Source organism: Artibeus jamaicensis, unplaced genomic scaffold (genome assembly GCF_021234435.1).
Source record: "Artibeus jamaicensis isolate MK-2021 breed Jamaican fruit bat unplaced genomic scaffold, CSHL_Jam_final contig_373, whole genome shotgun sequence".
Classification (NCBI taxonomy): domain Eukaryota; kingdom Metazoa; phylum Chordata; class Mammalia; order Chiroptera; family Phyllostomidae; genus Artibeus; species Artibeus jamaicensis.
The window spans coordinates 10,245,651-10,264,838 of NW_026521807.1; the positions used below are offsets into that span (position 1 = coordinate 10,245,651).

Genomic DNA, 19,188 nt, shown 5'->3' on the forward strand with positions numbered 1-19,188 from the left:
ATTTCTTCCTTTTATTCCAGATCATTGATAGGAGTCCCAGTTTCCTTCCCTTCACTATTGGTTCCCTGTATATTTTGCTTTATGTCACTTTGGGTAACCTTCATTTGTTCCTTCATTTTGCAACCGAGCTCAATCAGTTCTGTCAGCATCTTGATTACCAGTGTTTTGAACTCTGCATTCAGATAGGTTGTCTATCTCCTCGTCTCTTAGCTCTTTTTCTGGAGTTTTACTCTTTTGTTTCATTTGGGCCATATTTCTTTGTCTTAGAGCACCTGTTACATTGTAGGGGTGTGGGGCCTTAGGTATTTACCTGGGTGGGAACACCCTTTTTGCAGTACTGTGACCCTATCTGTGGCGGAGGGGTCAGAGAGGGAACAATATGGCTCACTTCTTCGCTCCAGCCCCACTTTCCAATGAACTCTGTCGTGTAAGACTGGGAGCTTCTCCCACTTAGTTTTCCCATTCGGCCAGCCCTGCCTCCCTGGCACTGTCCGGCACTGCGGGTCCTCTAAGCCATCCCTGCCTCACTGGGTGGTCCACTGCCTTGCTGTAGGGTCCCCTCCACCCACCAGGTTGTCTGTTTTCACCTCTCATACTAATCTAGTGAATGTTTCTTTCACTCCTTGTTTGTCGAAGCTCTATACAGTTTGATTTTATGGCACCTCTGGTTGTTTACTGTTTTTAGATTGGTTGTTATCTTCCTTTAGGTTGTGCAAGCAAGCGAATGGTTTCTATCTATGCCTCCATCTTGGCCAGAACTTCAACTTTGTATATTCAAAATTATTTTTAAAAAAAAACCACACATACTCATTATTTTAACTCCTCACATAATGTAAACCATCAGTTCTCAAACCTGCTCAAAAACCAGAACCACTTTCAACATTAAAAAAAAAGTCTGGAACCCACTTAATATTTACTGAATCTCCAATGGTAAGTTTGAGAATGATTTATTTTTATAGAGTCACTGAAGTGATTCTGTTTGAAAACCAGTGTTTTAAAAATATCTAAAAATATATCTAAAATATATCTAAAAAATATCTAAAATATCTAAAAATATATTAGATATCTTTCTCTTCTAAGATTGAAATAATTTCATTTTAAATTTAAAACCATTATAGTTATTATGTAAATCGGTATATTATTCTACAACCACTTTCTCTTCTACTAAATGTGAACATAAATGGAAATCATTGTAAATATAGGTAAGTCAATACAAATAAACAAGTGTGTTTCTGCAAGCCACATTATAAAAGAAACAGACTGGGGTAGATGGCAAAAAGTCTAGAATTGAAAATAATGAAAACTGAATCTGATCTCAGCCTAAACAGAAACTGTGTAACAAACTTGTATAAATTAGCCTCTGCTGAAAAATAGAAAAAATAATGCTGACTATAAGTTATGTGAACAGAAAGAGAAATACAATTCAAGAAGTCATTCTGAGCCTCAAAGCTCTGACAGAGATTTCACATTCTACATAATGAACTTACGATTAGAAAAACAATCAGAAAGTCCAGCCACAACAGATAAAATGAAAGTTCTTTCACTGTCATAATGTAAAGCTGAGATTTACAGAAGGCTTCACCAAGATTTCCCTTACCAAAAGTATCCACTTCGGTAACTGACTTTGTTTCTAGATGGAGGTCAATGTCCTTTGGAATGGTTAGTGGCTTACTTTCAATGTGACCATTATATTTCCTATAAAAATGAGACAAGTGACACAAAAAACAATTTATCTACACTGTTATCCAGGTGCTTGTATCAAACTAATTACAAATGAGATTATAAATTTCACAGTGGAAAAAAAAAGCAGAATTTCTAAGATTTCATCAAAAAGAAGGTAAGGTACGCAAAAGTAGTTTTTAAAAGGGGGACTACAAAATGTGGATGTAAATTATTATGGGATTACCAGGAAAAGATCTACGTACATTAGTGACAGGAATAAAATCTTAATTGCTAGCTTAGCATTTCACTCATTTCTCCTACTGTCTCTTCTGTAGATTCAAAGACAGCCTAACACCTCTTCGTTTGAGAACAAGAGTAAAAGCAAATGGAGAAAAAACACATTTCTCTTTGAAATTACACAAGTACACACATACATACATTAACAGATATGTAGCTATAAATAAGTCAGAGTTCAAGAACTAAATTAGGATTTATGTGCAGAAGAAATGGAGAAACAAGCAAACACGAACGAAGGTAAACAGAATTCTTCAAGTGCACGCATGTGTGTCATTCCCAAATTTACTAATTTTTAAAGACAAACATATTTGGAAAGTAATAAACTAAGTTTCAATAACATTAATTACAATTCCAAAAAACAATTTTGCATTTATTCTTGAATAAACTTGGAAAGCCTCAGTAAAAATATGAATTCATGTCAATAAATCAGAAAATTATTGTTACCAGGAACAAAACTGTCAGAGCATCTTTTCATAAATGCAAAGCATTTTCAACATGTAAAAATTACTATAAAAGTAAAAAAATTACTGACCACAAAGCATACGATAAAAATGAAATGTTTCTAGAATAAATACTGTGTTACGTAACTAAATGTTGAACATGGCAGCTGTGTCAGGGCAGAGGCAGAACAGCTAAAAAGAAATGTAGAAACTAAACACTAACCTGGATTAAAATCCTGACTGTTAATAGTTATGTGAACGTGCTCAAATCATTTAACATCACTGATCAACAACTTCCTCATTAGTAAAGTGTGTTATTAAAATAATAGCCAATATTCAGAGATGTGTAGACTAAATGAAACTGTTTAAAAGTGCTTTGGGAATTATAATATTAAGCAGGAATAGTTTTATAAAGAAGATAACTACTGCAATTCAGAGAAAGGGGGTTTACTGCAAGATCTGTAATTATAACTGAAAGAAAGAATGACAGTGAGATCGGAAGTCCCCCCCACCCCCAACTGAGGAATCTAAAACTAAGGCCAGTGTTCAGAAATGCTAATTAACAAGCACTTTCCTTGAGAATTCAATTTAAATGTAGGTATAAAAATTTTAAGCTGTAAAGATCTTTCAAAATTAGTTCAGTCCTTCCACTTCACAAATGAGACTGCTGTGGTCCACTCAGCGAGGTTCAGTTAAGTTTTCTTCATAAACTTTAAACATCAAAATGATATTCAGCAGCTCAATGGGACATAAAAAGTTAAACTGTCTACCACTTTTACTTAAAAAATGGGGAGACAGAGGTCAAAAGCAGATGAATTTTCCTAATATTAAAATAATGAGTCACAGCAAAATGTAGGAAAAAGAACCCAAGCCAAGTGGTATCTTTAAATGAATTGTAGGGTGAAAACAGATTATTAGCCTCCCCTGATCAACTCCCCTCACCCTGAATTTTAATATGAGGCTCTTTGTTTTCATTATCGAAACACAGGGAAGACTATGGTTGACTATTCTTAAGTAAATAATTACTTTTGTGCTTATACATTAGATTACTACATACAGGGTTTTCCTAAAGGGTGATTCAATATCATTTTAGAGCATTGGTTTTGATCTCAAATTTATCAACTGTTTATGGGGTAATCAGTAAATGTTCCTTTAAGCAAAGTACAAAACTCCGCTCACATAAATTGTGTCAAATGTTTAACACTACAAAGTCAACAACATAACTTACCTATCTCTTTTGCTTTTCCCTTTTTGCTGCTTCCCTGCAAGAATTCTTAATTCTTCTTCTGTGGGATGTTGATACCATCTTAAACTAAGAAAAGAGAAATCCTTTTAAATAAAACAATTAAAATCATTAGAATTATTCATTTATTCTACAACCACTTATTGAGTTTCCTATTTGTGGAAACACGGCTGGGAAAAGTCAGGTGAAAATTTTAATCTGAAACAGATACTACTGCATGAGCCTTAAAAGGATTTATTTGGATTCAAATCCAACATACACCAAGAACTTAGTAAATAGATGCCAGGTCCTGAAACGCTGTTTGTAGGTACACTTCTTACAACTAACAGTGTATTAATATATATGAAGATGACACAGGCTTACTATTAAAAGTAAGTGGAGTAAACAACAGGAAAGCTGGCAGTTGCACATCAAAATTCTCCACCATCCCTTCATTTATACAAATAATATGTGTCTTAAAAAATAGTCCTTTGAACGCCCCCCAAAATACAAGGAGCCTTCTTCACTTTGCTTTCCTTACTTTATTCCCTTTAATTTAGTTGGGAGAATTCTCAAATTTTATGTGTATAAGAAGTAGAGTATATCGTTGTGGACGAAAAACCCCTTTATTCTTATCTATATGTAACCCTCTTCAGTTACGGCTCCCAGACAACTGGGTATCTTCACCTCTGCCACCCAGTGAAAACGTCCGAGCACATCGTTTACTCCCTCCCAAGCACCCACGTGCTCCGTCTCAATCTTCTGTCTCACCTAAATCTACCAGCCAGCCACCTAAATCTGAGATTCAGGTTTTATCTTTAACTTACCCTTTCCACATGTTATCATTAATCCTGTTCTTTAACTCTTAAAATTGTAAACTTGTCAGCTCCCCTAAAAGAACCTTAGTTCAGACCTTCACCTAACCCATCCTCCCTTCCAGCTCTCTCTATGGTAAAACTCTCTAGATGCTCTCCTTGCCTTCCCTCTGGACAGTATCCTATGTACATTCTGATCCCACCTTTAGTTATTTTTCCATAATGCAAATCTTACTAAGATAGATGCCTGTTTAAATCTTTTCCAATACTCCTCTCACAGGGAAAGCAGTGAGTAGGGCAGCTAGGCAAGGACTCTGATCAAGGTCCTATTGTCATAAAGGAGAAACATGTACTTAGTATTGCTACACTCTGCAATTTTTCAATTACAAAAATCTAGATTCTTAAAGTGAAATATGCCAATTAAAATATTAGCAACTGATTCACTATTTTTCAAAACACTAGAGAACTGACAATATGAGTAATGACTGGAAATTTCATGTTAACATGTTTTAGCTGTAATAATTACAATTTTTTAAAAGCTCATATATTTTAGAGATATACACTGAAATATCTCTGAATGAAATAATATTTGCTTCAAATATATTGGAGGGTGGAAGAAAGATGAAGGAGAATACAGATGAGACAAATCGGCCCTGGCTGGTGTGGATCAGTGGAATGAGTGCCAGCCTGCAAACCAAAGGGTTGCTGGTTCGATTCCCAATCAGGGCACATGCCTGGGTTGCAGGCCAGGTCCCCAGTGGGGGACCTGCAAGAGGCAACCATACACTGATGCTTCTCTCCTTCCCTTCCCCTCTCTCTAAAAATAAAAAAAATACATTTTTAAAAAAGAAATCGACAACCAGCTGTTAATTATTACAAGTGCATATGAGCTCATGATATGAATTATATATGCACTATATTATTCCATCTACTCTTTATATGGGTTTGAAAGTTTCCATTAAAGTAAAAATACATAAGGCCCAAGTGCATATATGGTTTGTGGTCTCCTGTCTCCACGGTATTTCATGATTCTACTACTGTCTACTTCACCAGACCCATCTTCAACAATTTCCCTTTTGAACATGACATTTTGCCTAGGCTACATGACATTTTATTTCACAACTGTTTCATTACTGGGTGATCTGGCATATATTCTCCTCTCTGCTTATAAACATCTACATCCGTGTGTGGCAAATTCTACATTTACCTTTTAGTTATAAGGCAGTTTCCCTGAGCTTTCATAAAAACTATACCTGGCCACTCTTTTCAGTTCTTAGAAGAACTGAAGACCTGGGAATGCCCTGAGTAATAGGGGATTGTCTTTGTTATGCTAATGAGGGGATTCCCTGAGTAATGAGGGGATGCGAGGTAAGCCCACAGACAGCTTCAGGGTGGAGCCTGATCACAGGCACCCTCTGAGCAACCATGTGAAGGAGAAAGAGCCAAAGATTAAGTTCAATCTTATGGTCAATGATACCAACAGGACCAATCATACCTCTGTAATGAAATGTCACAAAATCTCTGGACACTGAAGCTCCTGAGCTTCCTGGTGGGCCAACAAATGATGGGCCTGGAGGGTGAGATACCCTGACTTCACAGAGGGAGACCATGAAAACTCTGTGCTCCTTCCGAAATCTCATCCTATGTGCCATCTTTTAATAAAACTGTAATCATAATACTTTGCTAAACTCCAGTTATGTTAGCAAACTACTAAGTCTGAGGGGGCTGTGAAAATGCACTAATGTGTAGCTAGCAGCCAGTTACCCAAGAATGGGTAGCCTGTATATCCCAAGAACTCACGGCTGGCATCTGAAGCTTGGGCATTCTTATGGAGGACTTTGTCCTAGATCTGTGAGGTCCGTGTTAACTGCAGGCAGTTAGTGTCAAAATTTAATTGTAGTTGATATCAGACCTGTTGGGTTAAAATGGAATATTCCACTAACTGAAAAATTCTTGGAGTAAAGATTTTATGTATATATTTTTTGTTTTTGTATATTTCCAAACTAGTATAGTTATTGGCAGATAGTAAGTAATCCAAACGAATCATGTTGTCGCCTGTGCATTCATTCTCATCAGCCCAATGGGCAGACTCTGCTGGCTCAGGGTCGGCCACAAGTACCTAGGAGACATTCACTGAAAATTTCGAGAGGGTAACTGTATATTAGAGTCTACAACTCAGAGAGAACCTGAGGCCATTACATAATAGTGGTTTTTAAATTTTACGAATAATATCACCCATGGAGAAAATAAAACATGGTAGAAAGCTAAACAGTTATTAATAAGGAAGTGAGAGAGTAGAGTTTATGAAGATAATACATGGAACTAATTTAGCTATAAAGGAAATGGAAGAAGTAGACCAAAAATTAAGGAATGGATATGAGAGGGGCTTTTTATAAGGAGGAAGGGAGGGGATTGTGGCTCTTCTTTATTTTTTGTTATTACTTTTAATGAAAGATCTTTTCTTTTTAAGTGTGTGTGCTAAAAGACATAATCCCAAAGAGATGAAGCAATTCACAGAGAAGAGAGAAATGGCCAAAGAAGCAGTTTGGGTGAAGGTTAGAAGAAATGGGGTACAGAGCACAGTGCAGGAATTAAACACTGACAGACAAGATACGTCCTTCACAGAGAAAAATTAAATTACATAAACATTAAAAAAAGACAGAGAAAAGGGCTGCACATGTACCTAAATTTGTGGGTTTGGTCATGTGAAGATAAGGGTAATTGGCTCAGATTTCAAGAGCTTAGAGTGAGGCTGAGGCAGGCAGGCATAATGTTTCAAGAGAAAGGATTAGGTTTGAAAAGTTGTCTGTGAAGTGGAGCATACAAAGACTTCCAGGCAGTATGGAGTGGTCATCTAAGGTCTGAGATCACAAATTCAAGCTAAAGCTTAGAAGTACAGCTGCATAATTTTTTTTCAAGTTTGTACTCTGTACAGTTTAATTCCATACCAAATGGTTCCCATCTACTATACTTTAAGTTCTGGTCTCAATTATTTCTTTTCCTTTCCTATTAGTTGGTATGTCTACCACAGCAAAATAATTTGCAATATGCTTGTAACGGCTGCACTATGCCTTTCTAATAGGGGTTGGCAGACAGATATAAAAGCTGTTACTTAAGATTTTACGTAGCAGTTAATAATGGTTACAAAAATACAGTTAGAGAAAAAAATGCTTTATGTTAATATGTTAAGCAAAAGAAACATGATGTAAAATTACACATATAATATAATCACAACCATGAAGGTAAAATATTAAAAGATTAGAAGGAAATATAACAAAATTTACATAGTAATTATCTTTAGATGATGGAAATATAGTCCATTAACTCTTCTTCTTCCTTTTTATCAATTTAACACATATTCTACATCAGACATGTATTGTTTGGGGGTTAAAAAAAAGTTTTTTAAAAATAAAAATTAAGTGCACACTTCAGCAGCACATATACTAAAATTGGGAGGATACAGAGAAGGTTAGCATGGGCCCTGAATAAGGATAACACACCAATTCATGAAGTATGTTTCATATCTTTTTAAAAAGTCTTAATGTGATCTCATTAAAAAAAAAACTGAACCTCTAGTATTTTAGCTAAGAGTGTATTTTATGACAGTTCAGTGGCTTTTCTCTTACTACATTCAGATTGTCAGCAGGGTCTCAGGTAATATTACATACCACAAAATTATTAAATAACTTTTAAATTATTTTCTTGTGTAAACCTCCTATATAAAATGACTACAACCTTTTTTACTAAAGCAGTTCAATGGCACTATAAAAAATATGTAATAGAAAATATAGAATGCTTTGGCTCAGAATCTTTGAAAACTTTAAGCAACAATGTCATTTAAAGCAAATCACTTCAAATTCTTCATAAGTGAAAATTTCAGAAATTTAAAATGGGAAGCTGAACATGCTCAAATACAGAAACACAATACTCAGAACAAGATAAAAAGCTTTAATACATAAATAATCACATAAAACTCTATTTCAGGGTACACAACATAGGTCACTACAGGTGGCTTTAGTCCTCATTCTAAATCTCCATAATTTGAACAAGTGGAAAAAAAAACCCTTAGGAAACATTTCAGTATAAGTAGCTAAAATATTATTTGTAATACAAATACAGTCTCCTGTTAATAACTAGAAATTTTAATAGAACATCATGACTCTCTGGAACTGGAAATTAAGAGCTAATGCAAGGAGAGCAAGGACTCAGGCATTCCACAGGTAGGGTATAGCAGCTGAAGGTTTAAACCTTTCCCTTAGGTCACAGGTCCCACCTACTGTGCATTTGAATAGTAGGTTTCTCTCACCAAAGGGAACTTGCAGATTCGTGAATCAGGCAACATGCAAAATAGAACAGGCAAAAAATAGAGCAATTGAATATGAAGGCATTGTCACACCTTCTTTACCCAATACTGGAATAGACAAAAACCAGAATAAATTATTAGACCATGACATTTTTGATAAGGGAATATGAAGGGAAGGAGTCGACCAAAGTGGGAGTCTAGGGAGGCAGGGGGGTAGAGAAAAATGCATAAGGTCTGAGCTAAACAATCAGGAAAATAGAGAGCAGGTTCATCAAAGAAGCTACTAAGGAGAAAAAGCAAAACCCTACTCCTCATGCAAAACCCACTATTCAAATGTACAAAGAATGTAACCTATCACTTACCTCTCCATGAAAAGAGGGGCCAAGCAAACTTCAAAACAAAAAGGAACTTTAATTACAATAGAAACAAGAATACTTTGGCTACAAATCAGTGGTATGCTGAACTCATAAACAGCTAACATCATTAGGCAATTTGAGCAACTGTTAAACCAAGTGTTCCTTATGTTAGTGAAAGCAGTTCACACTAAAAGTACATGAACACTAACTTCGCAAGAGTTCTCTTCCTTTTAGGGAGGGAGGGATAAATAGGGCAATCTGAGAAAACTAGGCTCCTTCACATTGAGTTTTTCAAGGTCACAGCTGAGATTTTCACATTCACACATTATGGGAAAAATAAATCTTAAGTTCTTGTTAAAGCAGGAATCCCTTCAACAATATCTAATAGTCATATAAAATGGCATGAAAAAAGAACAATATTTTAGTAGAAAAGTATTGTCCTATTTTAAAAACTTAGAATATAAAATATTTATAATTTAGTAATATAGAATAAAGTTAATCTCAAATGATGAGAGGTATAATTTGAATACATGATATTTCTTAGACTCTACTTCACACCTGGCATGTTTTTGGTAATCAAAATCAATGCTGATGGGCCTGTTAATTTAGTTTAGGACTAAAAGTGGCTATGTAGCCATAGAAAAGCCATAAAAATACAGTAAGGGATACCATACAGTACTTATAGCCTGAAGGATATCTTCTAAAAGGCCAAGTACAGCTAGAAAAACAGGTAGAAAAAAGAAAATCTTAATTACTCTGGAAACTGCCAATATCAGTCACAGTGGTTGTAGAAAAGTCTACCCTCACCAAGTTCAAATCCCTTTTCAAGCATATCAGTTCCTGGACAAGGTCTCGAGTTGGATGAGCCCCCAAATCAAATAAACAGTAGACTGTGTTAGACATCTAAGATAAGAGGCCTGGATATGTTTAACTTTTTATTATGTGAACATGATTAAAGTTAAAACTTCGTTTTCTTGTTTGTAAAAATGGAGACAATATTACTCACAATAGAGAAGGACTAAACACTATCAATCCTGCTTTCTAGGTAAAATTGAAAACTCCATTCCCCAGCCTCTTTTAACTTTGGCCTAAACTAGTCACAGAACCCTATAAGCCTATGTAATGTGGGTAGAAATAATAATACATCTTCTTCTAAGCTTGGCTCCTACAATCTCCAGAAAGATCCACAGCCCCCCTACCTCTCTTGATATGCCAACTAGCACAGCATCTAACAGAGGACTTGAAGACAGCGAGAGAAAGAGTGGTGCCACAAGACAGTTTATAATCCCTAAGTCACCACTTGAAGTACAGCTGAATCCTTAAAATGCCATTTTGTGAAGGGTCTGCCTGGAGCGCTGCCCTACCGCTCTCTGGCTCCCCCATTTGACCCTTACTCCTACCTGAGAAAACTGAATGAGAAACTTTTATTCAATCCACACACTGAGATTTCTGAGGTCATAACATACCCCAAATACATCTCCATTCCTACTTAGCTCAGAGTGTACAGATCCAAATGAGACAGCAGAAATAAATACTTTACCAGGAAAAAGTTTTATAACCTTATACAGGTAATATTAATGGAATTAAACCAAACTGAAGACTATGCAGTCTTTAAAAAAAAAAAACTACAGATCTACAACAGTAACTTAATATATGTTATTTATCAAAAACCAGAAAACTAATTATTTTTTCATATTAAAAATCACCAGGCTTCTAATTTACAAGCAAAATTTGCTTATTCTTTCACAGGAGTTACTTCGTTAGGAAAAGGGCAGGTACTCATTAAACCAACAAAATAAAGAACCAGGTGCCACTTCAAATGCTCCATTCCAAAAGGGAAAGAGGTTGATGAGATATGGACCAAAATTAAATTACAAAATACAAAAAGAGAAGCCGTGTTAAAGAAAAATACAAATATTTATTTACAATGTAAAGATATTATATTATTACAATAAATATTAAAATGCTGTATACAGAAGCCAAAAAGAAGTTTGTTCTGTCATATGATTAATCTATGTGGTTAATACACACATACATTAATATACATGTATTCACTTAAATAGTTCTATTAAATAGTTCTATTCAATATAGTCACTCCCAAGCCATCCTGCACTATTCATAATTTAAAAATTCCCCACAACCCCCACACCTTAAAGTCCTTCAAGCATTTTATAGGTGATAAAGAATTCCCTCAGATCCTCCTTTCTTCAACTCAGTAGCATGACATGGTTTAAAATACAAACTGTTATTTCTAATCAATAAGTGTTTACATAAGCAATTAATAAGGGATTTTAGATTTTCTCAATATTAAAAGTTTCATATATCACAAAAGGTTTGTAAACAATAATTATTCCAAAAGGGTAAAATCAATTATCTTATTCAATGGAGTTAGGAAACAACATTTAGCAATTTGGCTTCATGACCTAAAAATTTTAGGATTAACATTATAGAAAGGTGGATGATATTAAAAACACAAAACAAAACATGGGACTGTAACTACAGCAAAAGAGTAACTATTACTAGAAAATTCTGATGGGTACACTTAGAACCTGATTTGGAATTCAAGACAGCATTAATTAAACACTAAGTTTGATCTGTTTGCAAAAGCAAATCAAGACTATTTTAAAAAATCAACTTCATGATCATTTTTAAAGGTTGAACTCCCTCTCAAATTAGGGGTATATGTAGTTATGACATGTACTTGTCAAAAAGTGAAAATTTTGAAAATACATAATTCTAATATTAACAGAGAGAAGACAATCAGATTTATAATCTTTTAGTTTTTACCTGTGAATGTTTTATGGAAGCAAGTGAAAAAATCAAGTTATGGAAAGACATGGAAATTACCTAAAGACTTAAATGGGACAACCCTGCCAAAAACCTTCACAGCCAAGAGATCTACAAGTCTCACTAGAGACACCTCACCAACAGAATCTAGAAATGTTCAATTCTCAGTAGAAAATAAGCTACCTTAATATATTTTATCTAGTTTTTTAATTCAGATTCCATTTACTTAGAATTAATAATAATTTGCTGAGCTAATGTTTACTCTTTCATGACCTATATAGCAAAGGGTTTTCTTAAACAAAATCAGTAAACAAGATTATCTAGGGTATAACCCTACATAGTTAAAAACTGGTAATGGATGATTTTTTTTTAACTTATAAAGAGCTGATAGGTGCATGCAAATTAGTCATTTATTTTGCTAATACAATATACATTTCAAATAGCTGTTCTCTCACACTTTCCACATATTTATCAGTGTCAAAAATTTTAAGCAGTTTAAATATTTTCCTATAGTTAAACACTGATATGGAAAAAATATAAGCACATTGGCAAAAAATATAAATAATTAAAACTACAAATAAATTCTATTGAGGAAACTTAAGCTTTGTGACTAGCATGGCCCTAAAATAAAGGCTACCATTTATTTTGCTATATATGAAATCATTACAAATATAAGAGTTATCCATTGCTTTCTAACTTCAAAAGGTCTAAACAAAAGACATAGAAATCAATAAAAGAATTTGGTTATTTATTGGAGATGAGTAATTGGAATAAAACAATAGTCGGGTTATCAAATCTATAACTTACCTTTCATAATTACACAGGATTTTGGCATATAATTCTGTGTGCAGAGTTTTCCTGCCTTTGCCTCACTTTATCTCCTATATTTAACTTCTTTACTTGTCAATTTATTGTGTTACTGTACACACTTCAGCAAGGCAACTTAGCCGCTTTGTGAAGCAGTAGTAGTAGTACACTTACAGTTCAGTAGACAAAAATTAAGATCCTTCAAGGTAACTTCACCCCCTCTTTGATAAGGTTTAAAATTATTTGCAGTAAAGTAAAAGAACACTATTCATTGTAAACTCTCCACTGAGTAACTAATAATAACTAGGTCATGTGAGTCATTTTTTCAACAGTTGTGAAAATAGCTAAGCATGCAAGTCACAGTCTAATCCTTTTGTTGACCAACTTTTTAAAAAAGTAACCATAAAAGTCATGCATTATTTTCAGTGGCCATGGACAAAAGGCGACAAGGAAGGGGAAGGGGGCCTGAACTTTTAACCATAACTTGATTACCTTTGTGTTAAACAGACAAACCATAACACTGCAATAAGGAAGTTAAATATTCTCCTAACTTAACTATCATATTTTTAGAAAATATTAATTAGCACTTCACTAGGAAGTTAATCAGCCTGGTAAACTCAGTGGTGATTTGTAAATGCCAGTCACAATCAACCTACACTTGACTTACCTGCCATTACAGAGTAGCCATCGTGCAAGAGAATAGTGAGGTATAATCTTCTGCATGATACTGGCCATCACCATGGTAACGACCAGCTGTATACCTATTACACCCTGTGTAAAAAAAACAAGTTTAACAAGAAATGAACTTAGATTTGAGGACACTGCTAGGAACTTTCTATATATTTTGAAAATGAAATTTTACAAAAAAGGAGTTATTATTAAACTATTATTGCCATTTAGGTATTCAGGACCACTTATGTTTAAACTTAAATATGCAATCTCATCTTATAATCCTCTACAAGTTACCCAAGAGTCACATCTATATGAACAAAAGTTAAATGAACTAGCACACACATTCAAAAATCTATTCCCAAGAAATGTTATCTATTATACAAGGGTATCAAAATGAAGTGAAAATTAGTGATTTTTTTATCCTTCTCCAAATTTAATCTGTTCAACACACATAAAATACTAGCTTGGCAAGCATTAAAAGCAATTATGTGTTTTTTAATTCTGGGGTGGTAGTGAATGATTAGAGTATTAATTAGAGTGTGATATGGCAGAATTGGCCTGAAAACCACTTTCTAGAAAGTTTAATTCTTGCTGCCATCACCAACTTCCAGTGGGTGGACCTTCAACAATGTCCAAAATCCCCTTAGTAATGTCCTCATCAATCCATCTTCTGTTCTCCATGAGAGCTAAAATTCAAACATTCTCCTTTCTTCACACCTCCAACCTCCCTCAAACTTGTAACTCTCCACTCAGTAGAGGACAGCTATTTCACAGAGAAAATACACACCGTCAAAATATGAACTCTTAGCTTCCACCAAGCTCACAACCACTTGTATACACTACACTAGTCTTTTCCCACACCCTCTAGAAATAGAGCAGTTCTACAGTAAGTCCCTACTCCAGTGACTCAGAGCCCATCCTCGCACTGATTTTCAGAAAATTAACCACTGAAGAGTTTCCTTCCTATATCATATTTAATCTTTTATCCATCCTTCCTATCAGCATTGCAACACCTCTAATATTTTTCTAAAAACAAAAACAGCACACACAATAATAACCCCTTACTCTACAGCCCTCCTCGCTCCTACTCTGAGTCACTTTTGAAGATGTATTCTGACTTCTATTTTCTCATAACCCCAACACAGTTCTGATCTGACTTCTGCTTCAGCCTATTCCACTGAAACAACCACCATCAAAATCACTCCATCTTGCCTAATTCCATTTCCTTATCTTACATCTCAGCAGTTTTCCACAAGGTCTACCACAGCCACTGCTTTACTCCCCGCTGGATGGGCAATTCTTTACGCTCCTCTGGGGGCTCCTCCATCCCAGCAGTTGGAAAATAAGGTTGAATTCCAACCTCAAACCTCATTTACCAAACAAGTACCTAAAAAATACAAAATGTTTAAAACATACAGCATACTGATATAAGAGCCTAAATTCTGAACTCCAACTACCTGGTATAGAATCCGCCATCCACTAGTTGTGACTTTGAACAGGTAATTTAAACATTTTGATTCTTGTAAGTGCCCTGATGGGGGACTGAACCTGCAACTCTGGCATGTAGAGATGACACCAACTGAACTACCTGGTCCGGGTAATTCAAATGGAAGTCCAAAAATTTAAACATTTTGTACTTCCATTTCCTCTTCTACAAAATGAAGCTTTAAATTCAACTACCTTATCAAGTATGGTTAGGAATTGTGCCTGGTACAAAGTAAGAAGTCAATGGGTTAGTACTATTTGTTGTTATTGCCATGGTTATCACTATTTTTTATAGAAAAATATTTGTTTTCAATATAAAGAATAAAAGTCTTTTTAAAAAAGATTTTACTTATTTCTAGAGAGAGGGTAAGGGAAGGAGAAAGAGAGACAGAAACATCCATGTGTGGTTGCTTCTTGCACACCTTCCACTGGGGACCCAGCTCGCAACCCAGGCATGTGCACTGACTGGGAAGTAAACTAGCAACTCTTTGGTTCACAGGCTGGTGCTCAATCCACTGAGCTACACCAGCCAGGAAGAATAAAAGTCTTTCAAAAATATCAGTCTATGAGATAAGTTGAAAAAATCAAGTTTCACTGATTGTAACAAACTGATGTACTACTGTGGTGTAGGACATCCATATTGGGGAAGGTTTTGCATATGTAAGGAAAGGGATACATATATAAGAACTCCCTGTATCTTCCTATTCATTTTGCTGCAAGCCTAAACTGCTCTAAAAAATAAACTCTATTAATTAAAACAAATTTTTTCTACATAGAGAAAACAATATAAACAATGTCAAAGACCAACTGGGAAAAAGCATTTGTAACTCACATACCAAATGGATATTTTACTATTAGATATTACAGAGTTCTCATAAATTAATTAGCAAAAGACCAAATGCCTAATTAAAAAGGAACAAATATGTACAGGGAGTTGTCAAAAACAGAAACAAAAAACTATAAATGGCTCTGAAACCGGCTGTTTATAAAATGTCTTTGAAACCTAACTCAACTATGGTTTTACTGTAAATACTTTAATTCCTTAAGTTTCACCAATTGGGTCAAGGCTTAGACCACTTTTATATTCACCTGACATCAAAGGTTACATTTTCAATACTCTCTTCTTTCACATTTTCTATCATTCGAATTTACCATCCCCTTGCTTTATGCTATTACATTTACATATTTTTAATAGTATAGTGTGCTTATTTTTATTGAACTTACTGGGGTGGTATTGGTTAATAAATTATACAGGTTTTAGGTCTACAATTCCATAATACATCAACTACATATTGTATTATGTGTTCATCACCCCAAGTTAAGTTTCCATCACCATTTATCCCCTCTAAACCCTCTTCTATGACCACCTTTTCCCCTTCTCCTCTGGTAATCATCATGCTGTTGTCCATGTCTGTGAATTTTTTTGTTTGGTTTGGTTTTACTTAATCCCTTCACCTTTTTCACCCCGCACCACTATCGCCCCCTGGGATAGCTGTCTGTCTGTTCTATATCAATGAGTCTGTTTCCATTTTGTTAGTTATTTTTATTCATTAGATTCCACAAAAGTGAAATCATATGGTCCTTGTCTTTCTCTGTCTTATTTCACTTAGCATAATGCCCTCCAAGTCTATCCAAGCTGTTGCAAAGGATAAGACTCCCATCTTTTTTATGGCAGGGTAGTATTCCATTGTGTGAATGTACCACTGCATTTTTAACCACTCTTCTATTGATGGACACTTGTGTTGCTTCCAAATCCTGGCTACTGTTAATAACACTGCAATGTACATAGGGGTGCATATATTATATCTTCAGATTTCTTCAGATATACTCCCAGAAGCAGAACTGCTGGCTTGTAATATAGATCCATTGTTAATTCTTTGAGGTAACTCCATACTGCTTTCCACAGTGGCTGTACTAATCTTCACTCCCACCAATAGTGCACAAGGTTTCCATTTTCTTTTAATGTTTCTTGATATGTTGACAATAGCCATTCTGACTGGTGGGAACTGATATCTCATTGCGGTTTTAATTTGCATTTCTCTGATGACAGGTGATGTTGAGTGTCTTTTCATGTGTGTACTGGCCATCTGTATGTCATGTTTGGAGAGGTGTCTGTTCAGGTCCTCTGGCCAGTTTTTAATTGGATTGTCTCTTTGGTGTTGAGTTTTATAAGTTTTTTATAATTTTAGATATTAACCCCTTATCAAATTTATCACTGGCAGATATGTTCTCCCATTCAGTCATTCAGTAGGTCCCCTTTTCATTTTGTTAGTGGTTTCTTTTGCTGTGCAAAAACTTTTCGGTTTGATGTAATCCCATTTGTTTATTTTTGTTGTTGTTGTTTCCCTGTCTGAAGCAATAGATTAAAAAAATACTGCTACAAGAAATGTCTGAGATTTTACTGCCTATGTTTTCTTCTAGAATTTTTATGGTTTTGAGTCTAAAAATTAAGTCTTTAGTCCATTTTGAGATTATTTTTCTGAATGAAGGTGCATAAAAATAGGTGTAAGAAGGTGGTCTATTTCAAAAATAGGTGTAAGAAGGTGGTCTATTTCATTTTTCTGCACATATCTGTCCAATTTTCCCAACACCATTTACTGAACAGACTGTATTTACCCCATTGTATGTTTTTCTACATAGTTTGTAAAAGAAGTTCTGCAATCTCCATACAATAAATGCCATTACAAAATATATTAGAAAGTATGTCAGAGGCTGGCGTATTTGAGATTATTACAGACTTAAAAGTGAAAGATACTTTTTAGTTAGAAAAAGTTCTGTGGACAAAGTGAACCTCAGTTTGGCCTTGAAAGAAGTGACAGTATCACAGCATTTTTAAGGTCATCTAGTACAGTATCTCACAAACATACGTAACAATTTATTAGTCTTTAAACTCCTTTATAGCAAAATCCATATCCTAGTCTCATCTAATAAATATTACAGGCATTAAATGGCAGTTTAGAAAGACAAATCTGGAAGACTGATATGATAGAATACGATGAACTAAGGAAGAGGCATCTTGCTAAACTTCCCTTCTTCCTACCCCAAATCACGGGCATAATGAGATGGTGCTGACAGACCCACTATTGAACATGTAAACTATAGGAAGGCAAAACAAATAAAAATCTACAAACTGGATTGACTAGAATTAGGAATAGAAACTATGTTTATGCAATAATCCAGACCAGAAATGATACAGCTTTAAATTACAATGGTATCTCGGGAACCCAAAAGAAAAGAGTTATAAAGATACTGTTGCAAAATTCAAAGGGTAATCAAATATGGGGGCAAAGAAAGAATGAAAGAAACCAATGCTGAGAAACTAATGCAGATACATAATGCAGCTGGCACATCAGTGCTGTAGTTGATATTTGACTAAAAATGCTCAATCCAAAAGTATAACTTCAATCCATTCCTTCCCTATGCCATGTCCATGGTTTTAAATAAAGTTGTAATACTTTCTCAATATCTCATCCACAAACTGTGTAAGTATACAATAGGAGTCTTCGCCAAATTTCTAATAGAAGCTAATACATTTTTCCTAGAATGTATCTTCTGTTGGAAGACTCCCTATACATGTGCTACTCAAAGAAAATATGTCACCTTTATCCCAATACAGAAATCTACCTGACCTTTGAGAGGTAATATTTAAATTATGTGGAAAATATTTCACCAAGGTTATTCCTTTTCATATAGATTTAGAAAAAAATCTTTGGAATATATTTTTAAAGTGGCAATCATTTTACAGAAATATGTATTATCAATTTAATACATTATTAATACAAAATTTAAATCAACTTTTGAGACATTACTATGTGATTGACAATTACAGTATACATGCCAGAGATTAACAATGTATAAAATGTAACAATAAAATATAAAATATAAAATTCATTAAGAGATACAACTATTGGAAATTTTAAAACAAACCATTTTAATGACTTCACTGCCCAACTTAACATCTATATATAAATTTATACAAAAGCAGAATTTTTAAAATGTTTAAGTTAAAAGTCAAATTTCCTAAATATTTTTCATCATGTTTAATTAAAACCAAATGCTTATATAAACTTAAGCATAAGCAAACATAAACCTCACAACAGACAACTGTTAAACTACACAGAGATACACTGAAGCTATGAAGTCCATCACAGCTGAAGTCTCAAGTACACAACCATATGGGTCAGTGATTCGAGTAGCCTCAACGGTTTACTAGTGCTTTAAAACAACTTCCCCAAAGAAGACAGCTTCTGTGTGGATCACCTGCCCCTAGGTCCTGATTCCTTCATGACTGGAACTGGGGAAAGTCGTTTATGAAACAGCTCGTAAGTACCCAAGAAGGGTG

General features: G+C 34.7%; 1 protein-coding gene and 1 non-coding gene across 7 annotated transcripts in view; one reads left to right on the plus strand and one right to left on the minus strand.

The window, feature by feature from the left end:
* TMEM161B (transmembrane protein 161B) overlaps positions 1-19,188 on the minus strand; it is a 73,645-nt gene that overhangs the window by 38,831 nt on the left and 15,626 nt on the right. For 3 of the 6 annotated variants that reach the window (XM_053664466.1, XM_053664465.1, XM_037159641.2), the window contains exons 2-4: positions 13,357-13,460; positions 3,628-3,711; positions 1,598-1,695 (exon numbers count right to left, since the gene is read on the minus strand). In XM_053664466.1, the coding sequence (XP_053520441.1) occupies positions 1,598-1,695; positions 3,628-3,711; positions 13,357-13,430 (256 nt within the window). In that variant the 5' untranslated portion in view covers positions 13,431-13,460. Of the gene's footprint in view, positions 1-1,597; positions 1,696-3,627; positions 3,712-9,101; positions 9,130-13,356; positions 13,461-19,188 lie in introns of all 6 variants that reach the window. The other 3 variants (XM_037159642.2, XM_037159643.2, XM_053664467.1) reach the window with 3 other exon arrangements.
* Positions 7,856-7,964, plus strand: LOC119059820 (U6 spliceosomal RNA). Its single transcript, XR_005084464.2, has one exon. It is a non-coding gene; the product is annotated as a U6 spliceosomal RNA (small nuclear RNA).